Here is a 25487-nt window from a genome sequence, read left to right on the forward strand (position 1 = left end):
AAGGGACCTTAAAATCTATGACACCCCATCCCATCCCAGCCATGGGCAGGGACACCTCCCACCATCCCAGGCTGCTCCAAGCTCTGTCCAACCTGGCCTTGGACACTTCCAGGGATGGGGCAGCCACAGCTCCTCTGGGAAATCCATTCCAGGGCCTCCCCACCCTCACAGCCAGGAATTCCTTCCCAATATCCCATCCAGCCCTGTCCTCTGGCACTGAGAAGCCATTCCCTGTGTCCTGTCCTTCCATCCCTTCCCCCAAGCCCCACTCCAGCTCTCCTGGAGCCCCTTTAGGCACCAGAAGGGGCTCCAAGGTTTCCCTTCCTCAGACTGATCCACACATTTGCTTTTCCCCCTACACTCTCCCCGTGGGAGGAAACAAGGAATTCCCAGTAAGGACAAAGACGAATCCAGCCAGGTTTTCCCATGTCCCTGCTCTGGGCAGCAGCAGCGACACACGAGCACCACCTCCTGGAGGTGACACCTCCTCTCCCTCTGGAATGGAGCTGACCTAGAACAAGGCTGGGGACACCCCTGGGCTCCCCTTGCTCCCACTGAAGCGAGGAAAAGTGGAAGTACATCAGAATTACCAGCTCGGTTCCCTGGCACCCCTCAGGTGCTGAAAGGAATGGGAATAAAACAGATTAAAATGGATTAAAAACCCCAACACGGAATTCAGGATAAAATTCTGTGATTTTTATTCCAAGCATATTATTCCCAAAAGCACTCACTGTTCGGGATGAATCCCTGTCCCAGGAGAGTGGAGCCAGGAGTGCTGGGTCCAGGGAGGGGATTGTCCTGCAGGTGCCTCACCTGAGTCGTGGGAGGAGTTTTGGGTGGATTTTGGGAAAAGGTTCCTCATCCAGAGGGTATCAGGCACTGGAATAGTTCCAGGGAATAGTGACAGCCCCAAGAAGCCAGAGCTCAGGGTGCTGGGATTTTGGGATCAGTGGGATTTTGGGGTTGTCCTGGGCCAAGAGTCGTAGTTGATGATTCTTGGAGGTCCCTTCCAACTAAGGGTACTCCATGACTCCGTGATTCTTGTGGGCCCCTTTCAACTCTGATTATTCCATAATTCTGGAGGTCAGGGAGTGCTTGGACAACACCCTCAGGCACTGGGTGGGATTTTGGGATATCCTGTGCAGGGCCAGGGGTTGGACTCAATGATCCAGGTGGGTCCCCTCCAACTCCAAATGTCCCATGACTCTGTGATAGGTCCCTTTCAGCTCTGGATATTCTATGATTCTGGAGGTCTGGGAATGTCTGGACAACTTGGGCATCAGGATTTTGGGATTAGTGGGGTTTTTTTGGGATATCCTGTGCAGGGCTAGGGGCTGGACTCGAGGGTCCTTGTGAAGCCACTTCAATCAGGACATTCTGCATTTCCTTGGGCATAATCCCTGTTATTCCAGGGAATATTCTTGATACATATGAAAAGCACATGTAGGAACTTGGATTCCAGGAGCACTTCCTTGAACAACCTCACACCCCACAAAACCGGTTAAAACTGTCCCAAAAGATCAGTCACAGACATTCCTTGCCTTGGATTTCCATGGGAAGTCAAGGCCTGGTCCTAACAGAGATTTAGGAATTCCCAGATCTGCCTCCTTGCCCATGAATCCATGGATGTGCCCTCAGTCGGAGCCCTCAGGATGGGCACTGGTGGATTTGAAGAGCAGGAGGCTCCTGTCCCAGCTGGTGTTCCCGAAGCAGCAGACGAGCTCCATGGCACATTCCTGCGTCAGGATGCGGGTGATGCTCTCGGCCATGTTCCCGTTGATCTGCAGGGATCGGAAGTGCTCGAAGTCGTCCCGGCCCAGCCTCCGGAGCCGGCGCGCGGCCGCCCGGTAACACCTCCAGGGCTGCGGCTCCACCAGCAGGAACGTGCACAGGGAGGCCAGCAGGGCCAGGAATTCCAGCAGGCCCCTGTCCCCGTGGTTCAGGTGGATCCACATGGTCACAGACATGCAGAAGCCGATGTCAAAGGAGGAGCGGCCGAAGCGCTCCAGGTAGGAGCTCAGGAATGGCTCCCTGGCCCCGGAGTCCATGAAGTCCAGGTTGGCAAAGGAGATGGAGGCAGGGAAGGGGCTGCTCTGCTGGGCCTTCTGGATCAGCTCGGGATCGATGTCACAGCACAGCAGCTTCAGCTCCTTCCTGGCTCCCGGTGGCTCCAGGCTGGAATTGCTGTCCTGGAGCCCCAGGAGGTGCTGGTACAGAGCCACACTCAGCTCCTGTGGGAGGAAAGCAGGGATTCAGGGAGACCTCCCCGGAGCTTCCTCTCCATCCATGTCCAAAGGAAAATCTGACCAAGATCAGCAGAAGACCTGTCCTGGGAGCCCTGAGCACCTGGAGGGGAGTCTGGATCCCCAACACCAAGGGCCTGCTCCAAAAACCAGGGAATCATGGAATGATCTGGGCTGGAGGAGCTCAGCTCATCCCACCCCTGCCATGGGACACCTTCCACCACACCAGGTGGCTCCAGGACCCTGGAATTCCAGGCCCCCGGCCTGGAATCCCTTTCCACAGTGGATACTGATGGAAAGTGAGTGAATCCTTAATTAAAGGAGATTCCATGGAGCTCCTGGAGCCACAGGCACAGGACAGGCTGGGAATGTCCTCTGGTGGTGACAGTTGCCTGCCACTGACCTGCTCCACAGGCTCACCTGGAATTGTCCTTTAGGTGATGCTTCAGGGGGAATTCCAAACCCTGGGAACAGCAGGACTGTCCCAGTCAGGGTGGGTTTCAGGTGAGATCAATAATTCACCTGTGCTGGGCCAGGTGAGGCCACACCTGGATCCAGGGCAGGCCTCTGAGGGACTGGAATGTGTCTGGAACTGGGAATAGAGCTGGGAAAGGGGTGGAGCACCAGTCAGAGCTGGAAAATCCCTGAGAGAGTTGGGAGTCTCATGTGGGACCTCCTCGCTCTCCAACCTGGACAGAAGGTGGAGCTAGAAGACATTGGGATCTGCTTCCAGGAACAGAATGAGACGAACCAATTCCAGAAGTTTAGGTTCGATTTTAGGAAAAATTCTTCATGGAGAGGAAAAGGCTGTCTAGGACAGAGGGGGAGTGCACACTCCCGGAGGTATTTAATAGATCCAGGACCGTGTTTATTCCCAGTATTCCCATCTCTCCTCCCAGCGTGCCAGGGGAGCGACTGTCCCATCGTTCCCAGTCCTCCCTCCAACACCCTCAGCCCTGCCTGCCCCAGTCCTCCCCATCTCTCCCAGTGCTCCCCACCGTTCCCATCTGCCTCCCTCGGCTCCTCCACCCCCCCAGACCCCTGCCTTTCCCAGTATTCCCAGTTTCTCCCACTACCCTCCTCCTTCGTTCCCCACCAGAGTTCCCAGCCTGCACCACCCCAGACCAGGGTTTCATCCCGAGCCTTTTCCATGGGCTGGATTGTTCCCCAGTGCCCCCCAGTCTGTCCCAGTGCCCCCAGTACCAGGGGACAGCCGATCTGCCCCAGCGTGTCCAGTGTCCTTCTCCAGTGCTTCCCAGTATTCCCCACTACCCCACACTGCTGTCCTCCAGCCTGTACCAACGCCCCCGGCTACCCCACAGCACGGCTTCCCAGTCTGCCCCAGTGCCCCCAGTACCCCAGACTGGTGCCTTCCCAGTTTCCCCCACACCTTTCCACCCAGGCGCCCCAAACCCGCCCGCGTGCCGCCCCCTCACCCCAGAATTGCAGCCCACATCGAGCCCGAGAAGCGGGCGGGTGGCCGCGGGGAAGAGGCTGCATAGGAGCCCTTGGGGCAGGAGGCTGACGCGCCCCTCGGGCGGGTGGAACTGGGAATAATTCGGGAAGTTCCCGTAGGGAGCCGCGCCGGGCTCGGGGCCGCGGCTCCCCCGCCTCATGGGCGCCGCCATTTTCCCGCTGTTCCCCCGCGCCGGGAGGAAACCGCAACTGAAGAGAAACGTTCCGAGGCAGAAATATTCCGAGGAGGGCGATGCGGGGCAGGGATAGCGACAAGGGACAGCGCCACCAGCGCAGCCACAGCCCCTTTGCGGTGAAAAGAAGATATTTGAGATATTTGGTGTAAAGAACCCTGTCTGGGCCCTGCCAGGCTGCAGAGGGACAGCGCCGACCACTCGTGTGCTCTTTGAACGCTTCCCCCCCGCGTTGCCATGGCGACTCCGCGGCCCCAGCGGGGTCTCAGGCCTTGGCGGCGTTCGGCTGTTTAAATAACATGTACCTGTTAATTAATATAAAAATCATATTTTATCATATAAAACATATTAATTTTGTTCATATAAGTAGCATATAAATGCTACTTATATCAACGTTATTGAAAGTATATTTAAATAATAAAAACCGATATCATAAAATAAATACCATACAACTGTTACACACATGCATCACAAATAAGTGTTGTTTAAATTACATATAAATACCTGATTGCAGTGGGATGCCCAGGACCCCACAGGCTGCAGCTGAGAGGTTTTAAAGCAGAAGGAAATTAAGGTTTCCTGTTCAAGGCGGGTTTAAGGGGAGAGGGAGGTTCAGGGCTAAGGGCCCTGGCACAGCTTTAGGGTCAGGCTGGCACAGGATTTCTTTTGTTGCTGCTTTCAACCCCTGCGTGAAGAGCAGAGGGCGCCTGGAGCTCACAAATGCAGGTGAAAGCTGCGTGCTCCCTGGATAGGCCCTTCTTTGTTTTAATCGAATCACGAAATGGTTTGGGTGGAAAAGGACTTTAAAATCCATGCCAAGCTATGCCATGGGCAGGGACACCTTCCACTGTGCCAGGCTGCTCCAAGCCCTGTCCAACCTGGCCTTGGACAATTCCAGGTGTGGGGCAGCCACAGCTCCTCTGTGTGGGATGTGTGGGGGTTTTTGTCTCATTGGGGTTTTTGTCTCATTGGGGTTTTTTGTCTCATTGGGGTTTTTTGTCTCATTGGGGTTTTTTGTCTGGTTGGGGTTTTTTGTCTGGTTGGGGTTTTTTGTCTGGTTGGGGTTTTTTGGTCTGGTTGGGGTGTTATTGTCTGGTTGGGGTGTTATTGATCTGGTTGGGGTTTTTTGGGAGTGTTTTGGGGATGAAAGTAAGGGGAAGGCATCACATCCATTCCAGGGCCTCCCCACCCTCCCAGCCAGGAATTCCTTCCCAATATCCCACCCATCCCTGCCCTCTGGCACTGGCTGTTCAGCATCACTTCCCAGCAACCAAATTTCCCACATTTTGGGTTTGACTCCTTCCCAAAAGCACAGACCAGCTGCACTGGGATTTCTGTCCTGGACAATCATCCCTTCAGAGCTGATGGAGTGAGAAGGGAATTTACCTCTCCCAGTGCAGGTTCTCATTTTGAGTGGTTCAATTGTCCCTGGAGGAATTTTTTTTCCTCCATTTACTCTTGGGAAAGCTCCGTCTGCTCTCCAGCATTGCAGAAAATTTCCTTGGAGCTGGAGCCGTCTCACAACTTATCCCAAATTTTTCAATTCACTGATTTTTGAATCCTGTGGTCACATAAACCAAGTGGGAAAGGGAGCAAATCCCTCATTCCAGGAGCCTTTTGGCTTTTCATTGCTCTGTGGGGGATGTTTTCCTCACTCATAACCAGAGAAGAGATGACCTGGGCTCCGTTAAACCTTTGGACCATGCCAGGATCTTCTTTATATTTTAAGGGATGAAGCAGCACCTGCACAACCAGAGCTGGAACAGGCACAGAAACAGTTTTGCAATAATTTATTAGCAATAGTCAGAGAAGATACAAAATCCTATTTACAGTGAAATCATAGGAATGACCACTCCAAAGGATTTGGATACAGAGCTGGGTGAGGACTTTGGGTGGAGGACAGCCCTCCATATCCCACCCCAGATCCTGCTTTCCTCAGCCTCCCAAGGAACTCCAGCTCCCTGAGAGGTACAGTGCTCAGTATGCATCAGAGCTGGCTGGGATGGGATCAGTGTGGAAAAGAGACCAGGACACATGCAAGGGACAAAGGAGGGCAGCAAGTTCCCCCCACCCAGGTGCCTGGAGTGGGGTCATGCCAGATGTTCCCAACAGGAGCAGAAAAGCCAGGGTATATCAGCAGAAAGCCAGGATATATCAGCAGAAAGCCAGGATGCAGCAGCAGCAAGCCAGGATGCAGCAGCAGAAAAGTTACTCCACACCAGAAGGAAAAAGAGCAATTCCAGAGCAGGCTGCAGGTTCCATGTGCTCCTCCCCAGCTCCCAGCAGGGCATTTTGGAGGAGTTTTGGGACTATTTCAGAGCCAGAGCTCATCATGGGGCTCCACACTCCTCCCTCCAAGCCTGGAAAGCACAAATCCCTACAGGAGACAGCTGTGAGCAAGGAAAGGCTTCCCAGCCAGTCTGCTGAGGGCCAGGAAATTTCCTCTTGAAACTCTCATTTCATCCACTTTTAGTGTGCCTCCCACACCATTCCCAGTCCTGCCTGCTCAGCAATCCAAGGATTTGGTTCTCCTCAGCAGGAACCAGCAGGACATTAACTTCCTGCTGGCATCACCTCATGGTGTCCTTCATCCCTACAACAAATTTGTCTTTGGTGGGGGTTTTTTGGTCCGATTGGAGTTTTTTGGTCTGGTTGGGGTTTTTGTCTCATTGGGGTTTTTTGTCTCATTGGGGTTTTTTGTCTCATTGGGGTTTTTTGTCTGGTTGGGGTTTTTTTTCTGGTTGGGGTTTTTCGTCTCATTGGGGTTTTTTGGTCTGGTTGGGGTTTTTTGTCTGGTTGGGGTTTTTTGGTCTGGTTGGGGTTTTTTGGTCTGGTTGGGGTTTTTTGGTCTGGTTGGGGTGTTATTGTCTGGTTGGGGTGTTATTGATCTGGTTGGGGTGTTATTGTCTGGTTGGGGTGTTATTGTCTGGTTGGGGTGTTATTGATCTGGTTGGGGTTTTTTGGGAGTGTTTTGGGGATGAAAGTAAGGGGAAGGCATCACTTGTGCTCATCAGCACAGCCACAGAGGGGCCGGAGCATTTCCATTCCCCCCACAATAACTTTCCCTGGATCTTGGACACGTGTGGCAGGAGGACAGGACATGTGCAGGGTAAAACTCAGGGCAGAAGGAGCAGGAATGTGCCGTCCCAGCGTTCTGGCAGAGCCTCTCTCCGGCAGGGATTGCTGGAGGCAGCTCTGTGACGCACTCGCCCAGCATTCCCAGCGAGATGGGAGATACGAGGTCCTATCTGCAGGAAGGATCACTCTTGGAATGAGAGCAAAAGGCCCCTTATCTCCCTGGGGAGCTTTACAGTCCAAGATCAGCCAGCTGAGCCCCAAACAGGGAATGTGAGCATGGCCACGGTGGAAAGTTACCTGAGCACTTCCAGAGCCCATGCTGACATCCCCGTTTGGGAGAGGAGAAGTGAAAAACAGCCGGGGAGAGGGAACATTGGTGTTCCAATGGCTTCAGTCCCTGGGAATGACCCCTTAGGAACACTAATTTGGAGCAGCCAAGACAAGTCTGTGAAGGTGTCAGATCCTTAGGGTGGGTCACAGGATCCCAGCCCATTTCCCACATGGAATGGCATTTCTCAGCATGGAAACTCAGCCTCCTCCATCTCTGCCATTTCCTGGCAATATTCCTTCCCTGGGATCCCAGCCCCTCTGGTGAGGAGCCACACTCCAAAGAGAACCAGCACATTCACGTAGGGAAAGGGAAAGGGAAAGGGAAAGGGAAAGGGAAAGGGAAAGGGAAAGGGAAAGGGAAAGGGAAAGGGAAAGGGAAAGGGAAAGGGAAAGGGAAAGGGAAAGGGAAAGGGAAAGGGCTCATCTCCACAGCTGGATGCAAGGGATCCAGGGGAATACTTCCTGCAGTTGCACCAGGGATGACCTCAGAGAGCTGCATGTCCTGAACAAATAGTTTCCCTGTACCTGGAGCACTGAAATCCAGCTATGTGATCCCACACTTCACATTTCCAACAGCAGGAGCCACCAGGAATAGCGCAGAGGCCACTGAGCTCCAAAGGAATGTGGGAAACAGGGCAATGCAAGGATTCCCCAAGGCTTTTCCCTTGGCTCAGCTGCTTTTCCTGCCAGGATCGAACCAAATTCCCTGCTCTGCCATCACTGTTTTTTTTTTCACAGCACTTTCACCGCTGATGGGCAAGACTCAGAGGGCACCTCCAGCAGCTCCTGGGGCCAGGAAGGTCCTGGTCTCCTACCCCGAGTCTCAGGACTGGTTTGGGCTGGACAGGAGCAGGGGGAGCAGAAGGGACATGACACTGAAGCCCTGCTTTGCTCTCTGGGTCACAAAGGCCTGACAGCAAATGTACAAAACTGCAGGAGGGGCCTGGGGCTCCTCGGTGCATTGGATGGACCAGAAAGGGAGGGATTGGGTCAGATTGGCAGTTTTGAACCCTTTCACCTCTGCTCTTCAATTTAACCCCTCACATTTGCCAGCACAGGGAGGATCCTGCCCTGCTGCCCTCACTCCTGGCTGGAGCCAAAGAACTGCAGGAAGAAGGAGAAGATGTAGATGATGTCCAGGTAGATATTGAGGGCTCCAAAGATGTATTCCTCAGGGCTCAGCGAGTACCGGCGGTTCCCCATCAGCATCTGCGTGTCCAGGGCCAGGAACTGGAAGGGAAAGGAGGAAACCCTGTGACAGTGACAGGGAGGTTTGGCCCAGGGACGTAAGAAGGGTTCTAATGACAGGAGAAGTCCCTGCTGCCTCCCTGGACCCAGGACGAAAGTGCAGCCCCTTTTTATGGGCTGTAACCACAATTTAAGAGTTCAGAACAAGGCACTGAATGAGCTGCAACTTTCCCCTTCCCTCATTTCCCTTATGATAATCAAACCCTGACTGTAACTCCCACTCCAGGCCCTCCTCCCTCAGGCTTCCTCCATCCCAGGGCCAGCTCTCCCTCCTCCTCCTCTCCCAGAGCCCACAGCTTGTTATTCCCACACTTTCCCTGGGTGGGAAACACCTGCCAGGGAACAAGGTGGTCACAGGGTGACCTGGATCCAACAGGACATGGAGCAGCACCACCAGAAATCCCAGGCATGACTGCAATCCACCGTTTTCTCCTCCCTCCCTTTCCTCCTCCTGCCATCCAGAGCTCTCCAGGGCTGCACCATCCTTCAGGAGATGCTGTTTTATACCCCCAGAACAAATCCCAGCTGAGCTGCCCTGGCAGGGCCAGGCCAAGGCTCTGACTGACGTTTATGGGGTAATTATCAGATGTTGAAGCCTCCTAGTATTTTACAGAGGGATCTTGAGCTGTGAATCAGCATCAAGCTCCCCAAGCTCCCTTGGAGTGACTTTTATGGGTGATAAAACTGCTCCGATGCCCAACGTGCCCAATGGGCACTGCCTCGGAGCCCAGGGCAGCCCCAGGTCCTGGGAACACCAGCACCTCCCCAGACACCTCCCCCAGCTCAGCACAGCACTGCCAGGACTTGCTCTGGAGCTCTGGTCTGGGGAGGGACCACCAAGCCTTTCCTTGGAGGATCCAGGGCTTTTCCCACTTGTGTAAACCCTCCTAATGCCTCTTAATCCCCAGCCTCAGCCTTCCCCATCTTTCTACACCTCTGTGAGCCAAACTCCCAATCCTTGGCTCACTCTCACCCAGCCAGCCCCAACTCCACCATGTGGCCTCATCCCTGGATCCCTTGGCTATGCCAAGCTCAGCTCTGCCTCCTCCTCTCCAGAGGCATCTTTGGCCTGTCCCTACAATCCCTGCAGAGCAATCCAGCTGGGATTGCTCACCCCACACAGCTTGGGACTCACATCATGCCCTGCACTGGCAGAGGTACGTCTGCAGCACCTCCCCTGCCAGGATCCATTCCCGCTGGGATCGCTGCTCTGGGACCAATCCCTGCCCCAAGCTCTCTGCAAGGCTCCAAGCTCCTTTCCCAACCATCTGTTTGCCCTGCTGGATCCCAGGAACAGCCACTCACCATGGTGAAGATCCCAGCCCCGAGCAGAGCGTAGATCGCGTGGAGCCACGGGACCTGAAGGACACGGACAGGGGGACATTGAAACAGACACAGGTGGGAACACACGGACATGCTCAGGGGACACATGGACACAGCTGTCAGAGCTGGACAGAATGGACTACACAGGACTTCACTCCCAAGGTATTTGGCTCTCAGGTGGAGAGGGAAAGTTGGGAAAGTGCTTTAAAAGCCCAGGCCTGATTTGCGGCACTTCCAACTTCAACAGTTTCTTTGGGAATGTTTCTATGGCATAAAACAGGACACGGGGCCTCAGTTCCTCTGTTCCTTCTCTGAGGCCTTTGTATCCATTTGGCTCCTAAACTTCTCCATCAGGTGTTTGTTATTCCAAACAGCATTTGGCCCCAGTGACTGTGCTGTGGAAATTGTGGAATGGTTTGGGTTGGAAGGGACCTTAAAGCCCATCCTGTCCCACCCCTGCCATGGGGCAGGGACACCTCCCATTATCCCAGGGTGCTCCAAGCCCCATCCAACCTGGCCTTGGACACTTCCAGGGGTGAGGCAACCATGTGTCTCAGTTCTAGAACTCTCCTGATGGGAACACTTTGGATTTATTTACCCAAACATGGCTGATCCCACTGGAAGAAACACCAGATATTCCAAGAGCCAGACCCAGCTCTAATTTGCCTGAGGGAACAGCTGGGCCTGTGGCAGGGGGAGGTTTGGGTTGGATATTGGGAAAAGGTTCTTCCCCCACTGGAACAGCTCCCCAGGGCTGCCAGAGCTCCAGGAGCATTTGGACAATGCCCAGGCACAAGGTAGGATTGTTGGGATGTCCTGAGCAGGGGCAGAAGTTGGACTGGATGACCCTGGTGGGTCCCTTCCTTCTTAGGATGTTCCATGATTCTGTGATTAATTAACAAGCACAATTTAAATATATTCATCTGTGGGAGTCACAGGGGGAATTTCACTGGAATTGGGACCAAAGTTCAGCCCCTGCTGTGGCTCAGAGGAACCAGGATAAGGTACTGGTTCAACCTGAGATGGGTGCTATGAAACCAGGACTGTCCACGCTGCTCCAGAGATTTCTGCTGCCTCTGCAGAGTCACCTCCTTCCTCCCGGGCTCATTCCCATGCTGCCTCCAACTGTGCTTATCTCGAGGAGGAGTTGTCTCTCCAGTTCATGGCTGTGCTTTGGCACTGGGAGCTGCTGCAGCCTCACATTCCCACAGGGAAGAGGAGAAGCTCAAGCCCAGACAGCCAAAATCCAACCCTTTGGAATCCCCAGGCTGGATTTGTCCAGCACCAACTCCAGGGCTGTGAAGAGTGGGAATCTCCTGGAGGTCTCCCTTAGGGAATGACCCAGGGCAGAGGAGCTGGCTGGGATGGAGAGGGATTTGAGATCCCAGTAGCCTCTCAGGTGATTTATGGCACCTGCCTGGCCCCACCCCACTTCCCTCATCCATCCCTGTGTCCCAGGGGCTGCCAGGCTCTCTGGGAGTGACGCCTCCCAGGGTGAGACACCCTTGGATGCAGCCCAGCCCTGTTCCAGCATGCTTGGAAGCTATTCCAAAATTTCCCCTGGGCACAGCTGGGGCCAGGAGTGGCTGGAGAGGCCGAAGGAAGGGGCTGCAGCTGTGCAAGGGGTTGGCAGGCCTTGGGGACACACAGGAGTGTCACTGTCCCCATGGACTTGGCTCCTGAGGGTCACTCAGGCCTCAGGGTGATTGCTGAGAAACTGAGCTCTGCAGGTGCCGAGTGTTAGTCCTGAGTCCAAGTCCTGCCCTGGTTTAATGTGTTTAATGAGTTTAATGAGTTTAATGTGCTCATTTCCCTGGTCTTACTGAGGGAAAACTGAGGCCTGAGCAGAGGCACCTGTGCTCAGGTGAGACCCCATCTGCATCCAGGGGGGCAGCACAGGAAGGGCAGAGATGTGTTGGAATGGCCCAAAGGGGACCATGGAGCTGCTCTGAGGGCTGGAGCCAGGCTGGGAGAGCTGGGGGTGCTCACCTGGAAAGGAGAAGGATCCAGGGAGAGCTCAGAGCCCCTTGCAGGGCCTAAAGGGGCACCTGGAGATCTGGAGAAGGACTTGGGACAAGGGATGGATGGACAGGACATGGAATGGCTTCCCACTGCCTGAGGGCAGGGTTGGATGGGACACTGGGAAGGAATTCCTCCCTGTGTGGTTGGGGAGGCCCTGGAATGGATTTTCTAGAGCAGCTATGACTGCCCCTGGATCACTGGAAGTGTCCAGGGCCAGGTTGGAGCAGCCTGGGACAGTGGGAGGTGTCCACGCCCTTGGCAGGGGTGGGATTGTGTGGGCTTTGAGCTCCCTCCTGACTGAAATCATTCCATGACTCCACTGCCAGGAATAGCAGGAAACATCCTCAACCCTGGGCCAGTTTCATCCTTGAGCAGTAGCCCATGGTCCATCCCAGGGAATGACCCCTTCTCTTCCATCCCCCCATGGGGGTTCCCACACATTTTTGGGGAGCTGGGCCCCCCCTTCCAGTGTGCCCAGTTTGGCCCAGTTGGTCACTCACATATTGGTAGGGCAGGATGACAGCCAGGACCAGTCCCCCCAGGAACAGCACCATGAGCAGCACGAAGAGAACGCCCTGGTACGAGGTGAAGTCAAACTGCAGACAGAAGGGAGGAATGTTCCGTTCCAGGAACTGCATCCGGGGCAGCCGGAGCTCCGAGTCCCACTGGAACTCACTTGGAGCTGGTTCTGCCTCTCCATCCCAGCAGCCACAGAGCCAACGCTTCCCAAATCCCCATTAGTGCCACGGGGAAGGGCTCAGGTCCTGCCGTGTGCCAGGAATTCCAAATCCATCACACACCTTTGTGTCCTGTATCCCACAGCCCAACCCTCCAAAATTCCCACTTTGCCACCATACAGCCTCTTCAGCCCCACTGACATCCTTAACACATCCCAATCCTCCAAAAACCCAGATTATTTCCACACATTGGCATCTTCCAGTCCCATTTACACCTATGGCACATCCCAATCCACAAAAAAAATCTCATTTTATTCCCACATATCAGCATCTTCCAGCCCCATTTACATCCCACCCCTCCCTAACACATGTCCTGATCTACTCCAACCTTCTCATGACATCCCCACATCCCTTGGGTTGGTCCTGGATCCAGAGCCCTCCAGACACTCCCAGCTCCCCCCGGCTCCCTGTCCTGTCCCAGATGTGCCCTTTCCCGAGGGAGGCTCCCACAGTCCCACCTTGCTCTGGAAGCTGAAGATGGTGACAGACAGACAGACCAGAGCAGTGATCCCAAGGCACAGCAGCACTGACTTGGTGTTGTAGTAACTGCAAAATTACCAGGAAAACCACATTTGGATCATTCCCACAGGGATGGGAAGGTGGGATTCAGACAGGCAGGAGCCTGGCAAAGAAAGCATGAATCCTATAGGCACAAACAGCAGTGGAATTATCAATACTCCACATTAATATTAAAAAAGGAAGGATAGAAAAAGCCTGGATGGGTTTTCCTGCTGTTTTGAAGGATGGAGGGAAGGCAGGAGGGTCTCTCAGAGCCACAGAGCAGCTTGGAGCCAGTGGGCTCCAAGTCCACCAATCCCACTGTCCATGGACAGACAGGGAATGGGGAGGATCCTGACTGGGAGGTACCAAAACCAGGATGACAAAAGTCACCACAGCATGAGGGGAAACCAAAGGAGCAGCCCCTGGGCTCCTGCCCAGTCTGGCTTTTGGAAGAGGGCAGGAAGGAGGGACTGCAGCAGGGACAGAGGCTGCAGACTCAGGCTGGAATGGTTTCCAGGCTGCAGCAGGATTTTGGCTGCAGTACCAGGCTCAGCCCTTGGAAAAGCCAGTCCTGCTCTCCCTGGGGGGATTTGTGTGGAGTCATTGGAGTTTTCCCCCTGGAGCTGCTGAGGCCGCAGATTTCTTTGTCCCAGTGTACCATCATTCGCCCTGGATCATGTCCCTCTCTCCAGGCATCCACGTGAGCCAGGAGCAGATTTCCCAGTGCAAATAAGGAGGAGGCAACAGGCTGTGGGACACAAATTCCTGAAACTGCTGGAAAAAATTCCTTGGCTCACTACAGCTCCACCTGCCTGGGACATGCCCAGTGAGAAATGTGGGATCACTGTGTGGTCCCCTCCAGCCCATCCAGGTGCTGCCCTGTCCCAGCCTTCCGTGGCTCTCTGGCAGGATTTGGGATGAGGGAATCCCACAGTGCTGCCTCCCTCAGGACAGGGACAGGCCTTGGAAACCTTCCTTAGAAAGTGTTTTCACAGGGAAGCTCCAGCTTTGTGTGGCTGCTGGGAGCCCCAGACAGCTCAGGTAAAGGGGATTTTTTTTCAGGGACAGGACACAGGACAGTCCCCAACTCACCTGGAGAGCATCGCAGTGAGATAAGCCATGGACAGGGTCTGGGATAAAACAGAGCCTGGTTAGTGCCCTCATATCCTGAGACACCACAGGAAATCCCTCAGTCCCAGAGAAAAGGGCAGGGAAGCCTCTCAGGAGAAGGAATTCTGGCAGCATTCGGAACCCTCCAGTGATTGTCAGCGAGAGGAGAGGGCAGAGGGAGGGCAGATGGCACAGGAGCATCTGCTGCTCCTGCATCCCTCCCATCCCACATTCCAGCTCCCATCCCAGCACATCTCAGCTCCCACCTGTTACCACTCCAGTTTCTACCCCAGTTCCCATCCTGGTTCCCATCCCAGTTCTCACCCCAGCTCCAATCCCAGTTCCCAGCAGACTCCACAATTGTTTTTTGCAATTTTTAAAACTTTTTGTCCAGCTTCTCTCATCCCAGTGCAACCATAGCTCCTCAGCCCAAGCATAGGATAATAAGAGGATGAAATTTCCACTTTTCCCCAGGAATGCCAGCCCTGTGCATGTCCTTGGAGCCACTCTGACCCCAGGGCACATGTTGGCCAAATGTGCTACTCACAAAGATGCTGAGCAGGATCAGATTCCAAGGGAAGTATCTCCTGCAAAGGAAACAGGGGCCAGTCAGCAGGGGCAGTACCAGGGAATCAGTGACCATGATTTGTTCCTGTGAGGGTAATTAATGACCTGCTTGGTAATTAATGTCCATGCTGGTAAATAGTGCCTGGTGCACAAGTACCAGGGGTGGTGCTGGGCACAGTCACCCTGCTGGGAGACACAGGGTATTTGGGGTTCTCCTGGGCCAGCAGGACAGAGGTCCCCAGCATATTCCTGCTCCACTGGGAGCTGACAGGAACATCCTCTGGAATGTTTAATACCTAGAATCCAGAGCTGCAAACGACAGTTTCTGCTGTGAAGTCACAGCTGCAGTTGGACTCCTGAGGTGCTGCAACCCAAGGCTGCCTCAGGCCTGGAACAGCTGTTTCCAGCATCTGGAACAGATTTCCCAGAGCAGCTGTGGCTGCCCCATCCCTGGAAGTGTCCAAGGCCAGCTCGGATGGGACTTGGAGCAGCCTGGGATAGTGGGAGGTGTCCCTGTCCATGGCAGGGGTGGCACTGGATGGACTTTTGGTTCTTTCCAAACCAAACCATTCCATGATCCCATGGAAACACAGCAGCTGCATCCCAGTGCAGGAACAGCTCCATCCCTGCCCCACAACAAGGCTGGAAACCTGAGGAAAACATTCCTGCTGCATTCCCCAGGCTGTCCCAGATCCCAGAGCAATCCCTTTACCTGGGCCCAGAGCAGCAGGCGAGGATCAGGTAGGTGACAAAGAAAACGGCACTGCAAGGAGAGAGGGAGAGTTCAGGGGGAGAAAACCAGCCTGGGTTGGTGGTGCAGGGGAGAATTCCCACAGGATGGGGATGCTGGAAGTGCAAACACCCGGCAGGCACGGATCAAGGTGGTTCCTACCCCTGGTCCCTCTCACTAAGTTCCTTCCTGCCCTCAGGGGTCTCCTCTGCATGTGCCATCCCCAACGTGGGACAAAACAATCCTGGAAAAGCTGAGGGCTGGATTTAGAGCAGAGCCAAGGGCAGGTTCAGATCCTGGAGAGCACCAAAATGTGTTCATGACAAACAGGGCAAGAACCAGATTTGTGTTGGCTTGTAGGAAACACCCCTTCATGGAAAGGGAGGTCAGGCATTGGAAGGGGCTGCCTAGGCAGTGGTGGAATCCTAACCTTGGAAGTGTCCAAAATCTTGTGGATAAGGTAGTGGGGGACATGGTCAGTGGTGGGTGGAGAGTTGATGGTTGGACTTGATGATTTCCAGGTGTCGCCCTGAAAACTCAGCTTCTGAGCTTGCTAACATAGTTTTCTAAAGACTTTCCCAGGACAGTAACTGTAAACATAGATATGTGTACATTCTTTCTGTTACACGTCTTGTGATGGACATCTCTCATGGCCAGTGCAGTGAGAAAGTGTTATCCTGACCATCCAATCCCTGGCCGTGGTCAGAAACCTATAAATCCTGGAGGGAAAAATAAACTCTCTCTTCTCTTCACCACACCTCGACCTGTGTCCGTGTGATCTATTCATCTTCAGCGGTAACATCCAGGGGCTTTTCCAACTTTCATGATTCCAAGATTCCATGATTCTGTGAGTTTCTCATATGGAGATGCCAGGCTTTGCCCCTCATTTCAGCTTGGTGGTGGGAAAGCTGGAGGTTCTTAAACCAAGGGCTGGGAAAGTGACCAGTGTCAGGCAGGGCTGGAAGGGCTGTGCTGGAGGAGGGGGCTGCTCCCATGGTACATCCCTCCAGGAATGGGAAGGTTTGGACTTTCCATCCCTGGAAGTGCCCAAGGCCAGGCTGGACAGGGCTTGAAGTAACCTGGGATAGTGGGAGGTGTCCCTGCCCATGGCAGGGGTAGCACTGGATGGACTTTAAGGTCCCTCCAACCTAACCCAGTCCAGGATTCTGCTGCAGGAGTGCTTGAGGAAGAGCCCAGGGCAGGGAAGGGCTAAGGGAAGAGCTCAGGGCAGGAGGAGCTGCTCTGGGAAGGGCTCAGGGCAGGAGGAGCCAGTCAGAAAAGTGATCAGGGACAAGCCCAGGGCAGGAGGATCCTCCTGGCTCAGCAGAGCCTAATGCCCCACCCAGGTCCTGGAAGTTTTTGTCTCCCAGGATTCAAGCTTTCTCAAAGCACAGTAGCCCTAGAGCTGAGGGAGGCTCTCCTGCCTGAAGCTGGGTGTTTTTCCAGGCTCTGGAAGCTGCTCCCCTGATTTCCCTGGCGGCCGGAGCAGCGGCTCCGGATGTGCCGATGGCACCCGATAGCCGCTGACCCTTGGCCAAGGCAGGCAGGTGATGGCAGAGCCCAGGGCCATGAGCAGGGCACAGAGATAAAGCCAGGCCCAGCTCTCCCACTGGGAAACCAGGAAAGCCAGACTGGACACGGCTGAGCAGCTGGAAAGAGACTGTCAGGAGCACAGAGCCAGTGGAGTTGTCCATCCCCTGTCTGCTCTGAATTTATTCCTGCTGAGGTGCCACCACAGCAGTCAGAAAACATCTGGGTTTATTTTACAGAGGCCTCTGGTTAGGAAGGAGATCCAGGCACGGAGCAGGAAAATCATTTGGAGACAGTGGAATGGAGGGAAGGACTTGAGTCACTGGGTAGTGAAAAAACAAAGTCATGGAATGCCCTGGGTGAGAATGGACCTTAAAATCCATCCCACCCCACCCTAGGGCAGGGACACCTCCCACTATCCCAGGCTGCTCCAAGCTCTGTCCAACCTGGCCTTGGACACTTCCAGGGATGGGGCAGCCACAGCTGCTCTGGGAAATCCATTCTCTAATCCAAACTCCCTACCCTCACAGTCAGGAATTCCTTCCCAATATCCCATCCAGCCCTGCCCTCTGGCACTGAGAAGCCATTCCCTGTGTCCTGTCCTTCCATCCCTTCCCCCAAGCCCTGCTCCAGCTCTCCTGGAGCCCCTTTAGGCACCAGAAGGGGCTCCAAGGTCTTCTTTCCCTTCTCCTTTCTAGGTGAGCACCCCCAGGTCTCCCAGCCTGGTTCCAGAGGGGCTCCTGCCCTGGGAGCAGCTCCGTGGCCTCCTCTGGACTGGCTCCAGCAGCTCCTCATCCTTCTTGTGCTGGGCCCCAGGGCTGGAGCAGTTCTGCAGGTGGGGTCTCACCTGTGCACAGGGGGACAATGACTGAGAGGAATTTCCTCCAGGACAGAACCCCCCGCAGCTGCCCCAAGGGTGTTCCCACTGGAAAATAGGAGGGAATAAACCCCATCTGGGCAGGGAGCTGGAAGAGGTAGCCCCAGAGGCCAAGGTGGGGACCTGAGCACGGCTGAGCCTCCTCTCCCTGTCCCCTGTGAGGTCACACTGCCTCTCCAACCCCAGCTGCCCGCTGGAGCACCTTTGGTTCCCTCCTGGTGCCACGGAGCTGCCAGATGTTCCCATTCCTGCTGTTTGGAGGGTTTTCCCAGGTGATATAAGCCGGTATCTCATCTCCTGATTTGGGCATGAGCTGATTAAAGCTGAGTTCACCTCACATTTAAGGGGCAGCACTGACCCTGCCAGCAGCCCAGAAACCATAGAGCCAGGAGATCCCAGCACATGGAAGCTCCATTCTAGGCTGGTCTGGGGGGCCAAGGAATGGCATCCCAACTTCAGAGCTTTGGGATGGCACCCCAGGAGTTACAGTCCCACTCAGACATGGCCAGGAACATCCCAACACCCCATATCCACTGGATGTTATGTAATGGAAACCCCAGAAAGCACGTGGCTTCCAAGGGGAAAATCTCAAAATTCAGCCCCCATGGTATCCTGAACATCCTTCCAGGTGTCACATATGGGGTTCTACAGTGTCTTCCTGGATGCTCTGCAAGGAGGTCCTTGGAGCTTCCCAGGGCACATTCCCAAAATCAAACCTCTAAGGTGCCCTGAACATCCTCCCAGGTCTCACGTAGGAACTTCTACGCTGTTCCCCTGGAAACTCCCCAGTTTTCTCCTGTTTTCCATAGGAAATACTCAGGCATTTACTTCAAGCCTTTGGAAAAGCATTTTTTGAAAAGCATTCAGAGTTTGCCTCTCTCATGTCTCTTGCTCATTCAGGTGAGATTTTCCATCTGCTCGCCTCACGATCACCCTTGGATTGTTTGTCCAGAGCAGCTGTGGCTGCCCCATCCCTGGCAGTGCCCAAGGCCGGGCTGGACGGGGCTTGGAGCAGCCTGGGACAGTGGGAGATGTCCCTGCCCATGGCAGGGGTGGCATGGGATGAGCTTTAAGATCCCTCCCAACCCAACACATTCCATGATTCCATGACCTTCCCCAGTTGCCCCCAGATGCTTTGGAGTGATTCTTCACATGCAGGACAGGGAAGTGTTTGGGAAGGGTTGGAGACCCTTCCCACATCCCCACAGCCCCACCCAGGCTGTGTGAAGCACACAAAGCCGCAGGAAAATCCAGGGATACTCACTAGGAAGCCCAGTACCAGGCAGAGTGGGTCTGGATGTAGCCCTTGACCGGTTCACTGCAAGACAGAAGGAAAGATCCTGAGCAGGAAAAATCCAATCCCTCACAACTCCCTGCTCACTGAACCCCAGGAACAGCCCTAGCATGAGCATTAAAAACCCAGCCCTGGGTGAATCCCCAGCCTAAGCCTGTGGACAGGAATTCCAGCTGCCAGGTGGGAAGGGCAGTGCTGGTCCCCCAGTTCCACACCAGATCTGGCTGGGAATGGCTCCCACAGAGGATTAGGGAGCCCAAATCCTCAGGCTGGCAGTGATCCATTATTTATTCTGGAGGCAACATGAGCCACACACACCCGGAGCACTCGGTCATCCGAGCTGGAGAGGGGGATGAGCAGGGGAGGGAACCCAGCCCCTGGAGCTGGGATCTGGTAACTCCCACAGGGAAAACCCAGCAGTTACTGCCCAAGAGCATCAGCCCAGGGGATCAGCCAGGATGGATGATCCAACCTCGAGCGTGGGTAGGAATGGAAGCAAAAGGACTGAGGGACCTCTGAGTGTTCCCTCAGCTTTGCTTTTCAATTGGAATACTCAGAAAAAAAATCCAGGTGTGACACAATCCCCAGGAACCTGCCCAGGGCCTGGGTCCCAGGTGGCTCAGGACACACCCAGAACCTACCAGAAGGTGAAGAAAGCCACGATGACAACAGTGACCAGGAGCTGGACCATCAGGATGGCATAAACCTGCAGGGAGAGGTGATCCATGGATCCCAGAATCCATCCCCTCCAAGGGCTGGGGGCTCCAGCTCTGCCAGCCTGGAGGACACGGGACGTGTTCCTCCCTCACCTTCCTGATGAACACCCTGCGCACGTTCTGGTCGTCCCAGCTGAAGGTCGTGAGCAGCTCTGTGTCCCCCGGGTACCCCCCGCTGCCGTAGCTTGGGCTGGTGCCTGCAGAGAGGCCAAACAGAGCAGCTCCCACCCCAACTCCCCCCCAGCTGCCAGAACCTGACCCCAGGGAGCAATCCCAGCTCAGGTGCCCCAAATTCCCAGGTGTTCCTCTGCTCCCTTCCCACTCCTGAGGTTCCTTAGGACCATCCCTGGGAACAGAGAGAACATTCCCACAAACCATCCTCACACCAATCTTAATCCCTGTCTGAGGAAACATCAAATCTTCCACAGCAATTGGAGGGCTGGGATCATCCCTTGCTCTCCTTTCACTGGATATTAAAGCATCCCCAGAGCAGCCATGACTCAGCATTCCCAGCGGGAATTCCCTCTCCTGAGCTGTGTTTGCATCCTGGCTTTTGTCAACAATATCCCTGCTCTGAGAGCAGCTCCTGGCAACTCCCTGAGCTCCATCCCTCAATCCTATTTCCACACAGGGACTCGGGGAACAGTTAAACACCGAGCCTGAAAAAGCTGAAACAGCTCCAATGCCACCAGTGAGAAAAATCTTCTCCCACATCACCACACAAGTCATCTCTGCTTTGCCAAAACAGGAACAGAAGCTCCTGTTGCTGGTTTTCCCTACCCCATCCCGGGAAGTGTCCAAGGCCAGGTTGGATGGGCTTGGAGCAACCTGGGATAGTGGAAGGTGTCCCTGCCCATGGCAGGGGGTGGGACAGGATGAGCTTAAATGTCCCATCCCACCCAAACCATTCCATGATCATTCTGTGCCCTCTTAGCTTCCCTTGCTGATGTCCCCTCCTGTGTCATTGAAGTCCTCCCTGCTGGGTTTCCACAGAAGGATTTTTGTGTCATTTTCCTGCATTGCATTCCTGTCCCTGCCTGGTCCACAGACACTTCCCCTCCTCCTGAAGCTCAAGGATACCCAAATCTTTCAGGAAGAACCCTCTCAATCTCAGAGCAGACACCAGGAAAGCCAAATTCAAGGTCCTGATCCTGAATTTCTTCTGTTTTCCTGGTCAAAAGTTGCTCATTTGAAATGAAGGAGCCTCACTTAGGTGCACCCAGCAGGAAATAAATCCTTGGTTCAGTTCTGTTGCCAATAAATCCTTTGGTCCTTCCTCCCTGCCCCACTGGAGCTGAACCTCCTGCGTGTTCTCCTGGATCCCTCATCCAGCCCACAGTACCTGGGGCCTCCAGAATCCCTGGGACACTTCCAAGCCTCCTGCACCAAAGCAATGCCAGCCCCTAAACACCCAATCAACACCTAAACACCCAGCTGGCACCTGAGGAACTGAAAGGTTTTACCCTCCTCCCTCCCTGGCAGTGTCCCCAGCATCCTGAGGGTTTTATCCTCCTCCCTCCTGGTGTCCCCACAGCCGTCCCCCCCACCCAAGGCCTCAGCAGGACAGATCATTGTCACAGAAACAACCCCAAATCCACAGCCCTTCTCTCCAGGTGCTCCCAGTAAAGTGTGAGACATCCCATAGAGTGGGTTTCCCACCTGGAGACCCCAAATACCCCATCCCACCCCCTAAACCCAAAATACCCTATCCCACCCCACTTGGGCCTCACCCACCTTAATTCATCACAACAGCAGAAAAATCCAGATGATCCCCAGAGCCACCTGGGGGGGATTTATCCCCTCTGTTCCTTAGGGAAAAGGCTGAGAAACCACTGGAATATGGCACAGACATCCCAGTTTATGTTTTCACTCCTTCCCCAAGCATCCCATCCCTGCAGCTGGATGGAACAGACAGCAAAGGATGGAGCAGGGCAGGGGTTCAGGAGTCCCTAAATTCCATCCTTCCAGCGTTTTCAATAGCTGGAACTGTGCTGAGTGAGCACTTAGCCACCCCCATGGTCACTTCCCATTCTGATCCAGCCCCACTTGCAAGCCTGAAGCCATTCCCTGGGCATAGCTGGGGCTTTGTCCTGTGCTGCAACCCAGCAGAAGCTTCAGGGAGCTTCTGGGTGTTGGAAAAACTGTTGGTTTGCCCAGGAATGGCCACAGGGATGCTGGAACAATCCAGCCTTTGGCTCCAGTCATGTCCCAGCCTCCCTGGCTCTGCCACCAGCTGCCAACAGCTACACTCAGGGCTGTGACACCAATTGTGACACCAATTGTGCCACCTCAGCTGCTCTGAGAGCTGGGGCTGAGCTGAAGTTGCAGGAGGGGGTGGGGGGATCCCTGCAGCTGCTCCAGGACTTCCTCTCCAGCCCCAGGAGCTGGGATCACCCAGGACAGTGAGCTGGGAATGGGGATTTCTCCCACCATGGGACTGGGAAGGAACTGACTCCCACATCTGGAAAGGGGTGAGGCTTCTGGGATGGCTGGAATGGCTTTTATTTACAGATATGAACTTTTATCTGCAGATGGAGACTTTTATGTGTAGATGGAGATGCTCATGGGTAGATGGAGATTTTTATACATTGATAAATACTCTCCTGTGCAGACAGAGGCTCACAGCTCACGGCTGCAGCTCTGCCCTGGGCTACATTGGGCACCACCAGTCCTCCTCCTATCCCTGATCCCCCTCTTATGCCGGTTCCCCCTCTCCTCTCCAATCCTGGGGGGGATCTCTGCCCCCTCTCCCCAGTACAGCCATGGCAGGACTTACTGGGATCCACGTAAGCCCAGCTGGGGTGGAGCGGGGCTGCCGGCGGGGCAGGGAAAGCCCTGGATTTCATCCCTTCTCCCGCTGTGGCCTCCTCATAGGACGGGGGAGCCGGGGGGGCTGTGGCATTGTCCTTCTTGTCTCCCTGGCCCTCAGAGCTGGGGGGTTTGCTGGTCACGGAGAGCTGCACAGAAAGGGGCAAAAAGAGAGAGATTTGAGTAAAACCACCCCAGAAAACACCCTGAATGAGAACCTGGCACGGACAGGATCTGGAGAAGGGGTCAGGAACTGGGAGACCCAGTCATTCCTGGGGACTGGACATGGGCCCATCCCTGCACCCCCGGGAAGGGGCATCCATGACTGAGGGGAGAAGGGAAAGCCCCTGAGGTGTTAATTGGGATGAGAAGTTCCAGGGAGGGAGGTCTAAGAGGAGACACAGAGCCCCCGCAGTGCCTCAGGCTCAACGTGACACCAAAAACATCCAAGGAATTCTCTGCTTCTCATCAAATTTCCTACATTGCTCCTTAAAAAGAGCTTTTAGTTCCTGGGCAGAAAACCTTGAACTCTTCATTCCCGTTTACACCCATTTTGGGGAGTTGCTCCCAGGAATGCTCTGGTTTGTCCCTCCAGAAATTTCTCTTGCTTCTCTGTCCGTGTGGAGGCTCAGGTCTGCTGCTTCCCAGCATTCAAAGGACTTGGGATAGCAGCAAGGAGCCAGCCTGGGGCCACCTGAGCACTCACCTCTCCTTGGGAACATGATCCCTTTAACCTTCCAAATCAGCCTGGGATAAGCTGTCAGCCTGGGCTCCTCTGCTGCCCACGGAGCCAGCTCAGCCCCGGGAATGGCATCCCCAGATCCCCGGGCTGCGGGGCTGGAATCACAGTGAGCCCCAAACCAAGCAGGCATTAACAGAGCCCAGTGAGGAGGGCTTCAATTGAAGGGGTCACAGGCCCTGAAAGCACAGGAGGGGCCAGGCTGCGATGTGTCCCATGGGCAGATCCCGCTGTGCCACCTCCCCTGCCAGCCCCCAGGGACTGCCCTTCCCTGTCCCTTCTGTTTAGGGGGCCGAGATCATGCAAGCCCCCTCCCCACCCCCCCAGATAAGCAAGGAGATCAAGAGGGATGGAGCTGCATCCAGAGCGTTGCCATGGCAATGTTGCATGAGCTGGCAGAGGATGCACAACCCCTCCTCCCCAGTCTGACAGCATTGGAGAACCCCAAAATCCCCCAAATCCCCCAAATCCCGAGCCCCTGGGCCGGGCAGGAGGTGCTCGGGGCAGTTCCGGGTGCTGCCAGGTGGGGACAGGGATGGGACAGCACAAACACCTCACGGAGCCCCCCGGCATCCAGGATGGGAGGGGCGGGGGGGAAAACGGCCACAGGTCCAACAGGGTTTGAGCCGGGCATCCATCACCCCTAAACCAGCCCCCAAACCCCAAAACCAACCCCAAACCAGCCTCCAATCCCAAATCACCCCTAAACCAGCCCCCAACCCCAAAACCAGCCCCCCAGCTTCTTCCACCCCCTAGCCCCTTCCTCCCCCATGGCAGGGTTCGCGCACGGGTACCCAGCTCCCCCCTCCACCATCGTTTTATTCCTTCAATCCCTTCCCTCCACCCCTCTTTCCTCCTCCGAACCCGCCGTTATGCAACAGGGACGGGCTCATCCTGCCCGCTCCGGCCTCCTCCTACCTTTCCCTGGGTCATGGCTCCTGCCGCGGGAGGGCTCGGGACGGAGCTGGGCGCAGGGTCCCTTCCAGCCCTTCTCCTGGCGAGTGTCGGGGCTGGATGCGGCCGCCGCAGCCCCCGCAGCCCCCGCAGCCGCTGCCTTCACCTTCCAGCAACGTCCCCGGAGCAGCGGGCGCTGCAGGCAGGGCTGTACCATTCCCAGCCCGCGGCACAGGGGAGCCGGGAAAGGCAGCGATGGGATGGGGAGGATGGAGACAGGTTCGGGATGGGGGGATGCGGGGATGGGCTTAGGGATGGAGAGGATACAGGGATGGGATGGGGAGGATGCAGGGATGGGATGGGGAGGATGCAGGGATGGGATGGGGAGGATACAGGGATGGGATGGGATGGGATGGGATGGGATGGGATGGGATGGGATGGGATGGGATGGGATGGGATGGGATGGGATGGGATGGGATGGGATGGGATGGGATGGGATGGGATGGGATGGGATGGGGAAGATGGAGACAGGTTCGGGATGGGGAGGATGCGGGGATGGGATGGGGAGGATGCAGGGATGGGATGGGGAGGATGGAGACAGGTTCGGGATGGGGAGGATGCGGGGATGGGATGGGGAGGATGCAGGGATGGGATGGGGAGGATGGAGACAGGTTTGGGATAGGGAGGATGCGGGGTTAGGGAGGATGCAAGGATGCAGAGCCTGGAAGGATGCAGGGATGGGATGGGGAGAATGGACAGACACGGCACCCAGGAGGGTGAAGGCTTAGGGTCACAAATGGGGAGGGTGCACGGATGGGGAGGATGTGGGGATTCAGGGAAAGGGATAGGCCAGGGTTAGGGAGGATGTGGGGATCCAGGAACAGGGATGACCCAGGTTTGGGGAGGATGCAGGGACAGAGTCCCACCCCACAGCGGGGAAGCAGCTGCCCCAGAGCTGCTGAACCTCAGGACTGGGATTTGAAAAGGGACGGAGACTCTGAGGAGCCTTTGCTGCAGCCTCTCTGCTGCTGCCTCAGAACCGACCATGGGAACAGCTCCCAAATGTCCTGGGGGTGCTGCGGGGGGCTGGA

The 25487-nt window shown here is 55.3% G+C and overlaps 2 protein-coding genes across 3 annotated transcripts; both read right to left on the minus strand.

The window, feature by feature from the left end:
* Nucleotides 1–854: 854 nt before the first annotated feature.
* BCDIN3D (BCDIN3 domain containing RNA methyltransferase) lies at nucleotides 855–4070 on the minus strand. The gene is made up of 2 exons (XM_058861314.1): nucleotides 3680–4070; nucleotides 855–2231 (listed from the first exon to the last, which is right to left on the minus strand). The coding sequence occupies exons 1-2, from the start codon at nucleotides 3869–3871 to the stop codon at nucleotides 1635–1637; spliced, it is 789 nt and encodes a 262-aa protein (XP_058717297.1). The 5' UTR covers nucleotides 3872–4070; the 3' UTR covers nucleotides 855–1634.
* Nucleotides 4071–5679: 1609 nt separating this feature from the next.
* Nucleotides 5680–24638, minus strand: FAIM2 (Fas apoptotic inhibitory molecule 2). Of its 2 annotated transcripts, XM_058861311.1 has the most exons (13): nucleotides 24421–24638; nucleotides 22732–22912; nucleotides 20049–20152; nucleotides 19881–19945; nucleotides 19210–19263; nucleotides 15521–15571; nucleotides 14789–14828; nucleotides 14224–14261; nucleotides 13800–13879; nucleotides 13089–13176; nucleotides 12394–12489; nucleotides 9854–9907; nucleotides 8363–8530 (listed from the first exon to the last, which is right to left on the minus strand). In XM_058861311.1, exons 1-13 carry the CDS (start codon nucleotides 24433–24435, stop codon nucleotides 8503–8505), a joined length of 894 nt encoding a protein of 297 aa, XP_058717294.1. In that variant the 5' UTR covers nucleotides 24436–24638; the 3' UTR covers nucleotides 8363–8502. The 2 variants fall into 2 exon arrangements, with proteins under 2 accessions (XP_058717293.1, XP_058717294.1); XM_058861310.1 differs by lacking the exon at nucleotides 13800–13879 and having other exon boundaries at nucleotides 5680–8530; nucleotides 24421–24636.
* Between the last annotated feature and the right edge of the window lie 849 nt (nucleotides 24639–25487).

The sequence above is a fragment of the Poecile atricapillus genome, chromosome 35, assembly GCF_030490865.1.
Source record: "Poecile atricapillus isolate bPoeAtr1 chromosome 35, bPoeAtr1.hap1, whole genome shotgun sequence".
In the NCBI taxonomy this organism is placed as follows: domain Eukaryota; kingdom Metazoa; phylum Chordata; class Aves; order Passeriformes; family Paridae; genus Poecile; species Poecile atricapillus.

Bases quoted from the DNA above. Each gene is read 5' to 3' on its own strand.
- BCDIN3D (XM_058861314.1), bottom strand. From the start codon at position 3,871: ATGGCGGCGCCCATGAGGCGGGGGAGCCGCGGCCCCGAGCCCGGCGCG. The intron at 2,232-3,679 runs GTGAGGGGGCGG...TTCCTCCCACAG, and splicing joins ATGTGGGCTGCAATTCTGGG to GAGCTGAGTGTGGCTCTGTA.
- FAIM2 (XM_058861310.1), bottom strand. The intron at 19,946-20,048 runs GTGAGGGAGGAA...CTCTCCCTGCAG, and splicing joins GCAGGGTGTTCATCAGGAAG to GTTTATGCCATCCTGATGGT. The intron at 14,829-15,520 runs GTAAAGGGATTG...TTTCCTTTGCAG, and splicing joins GCCTGCTGCTCTGGGCCCAG to GAGATACTTCCCTTGGAATC.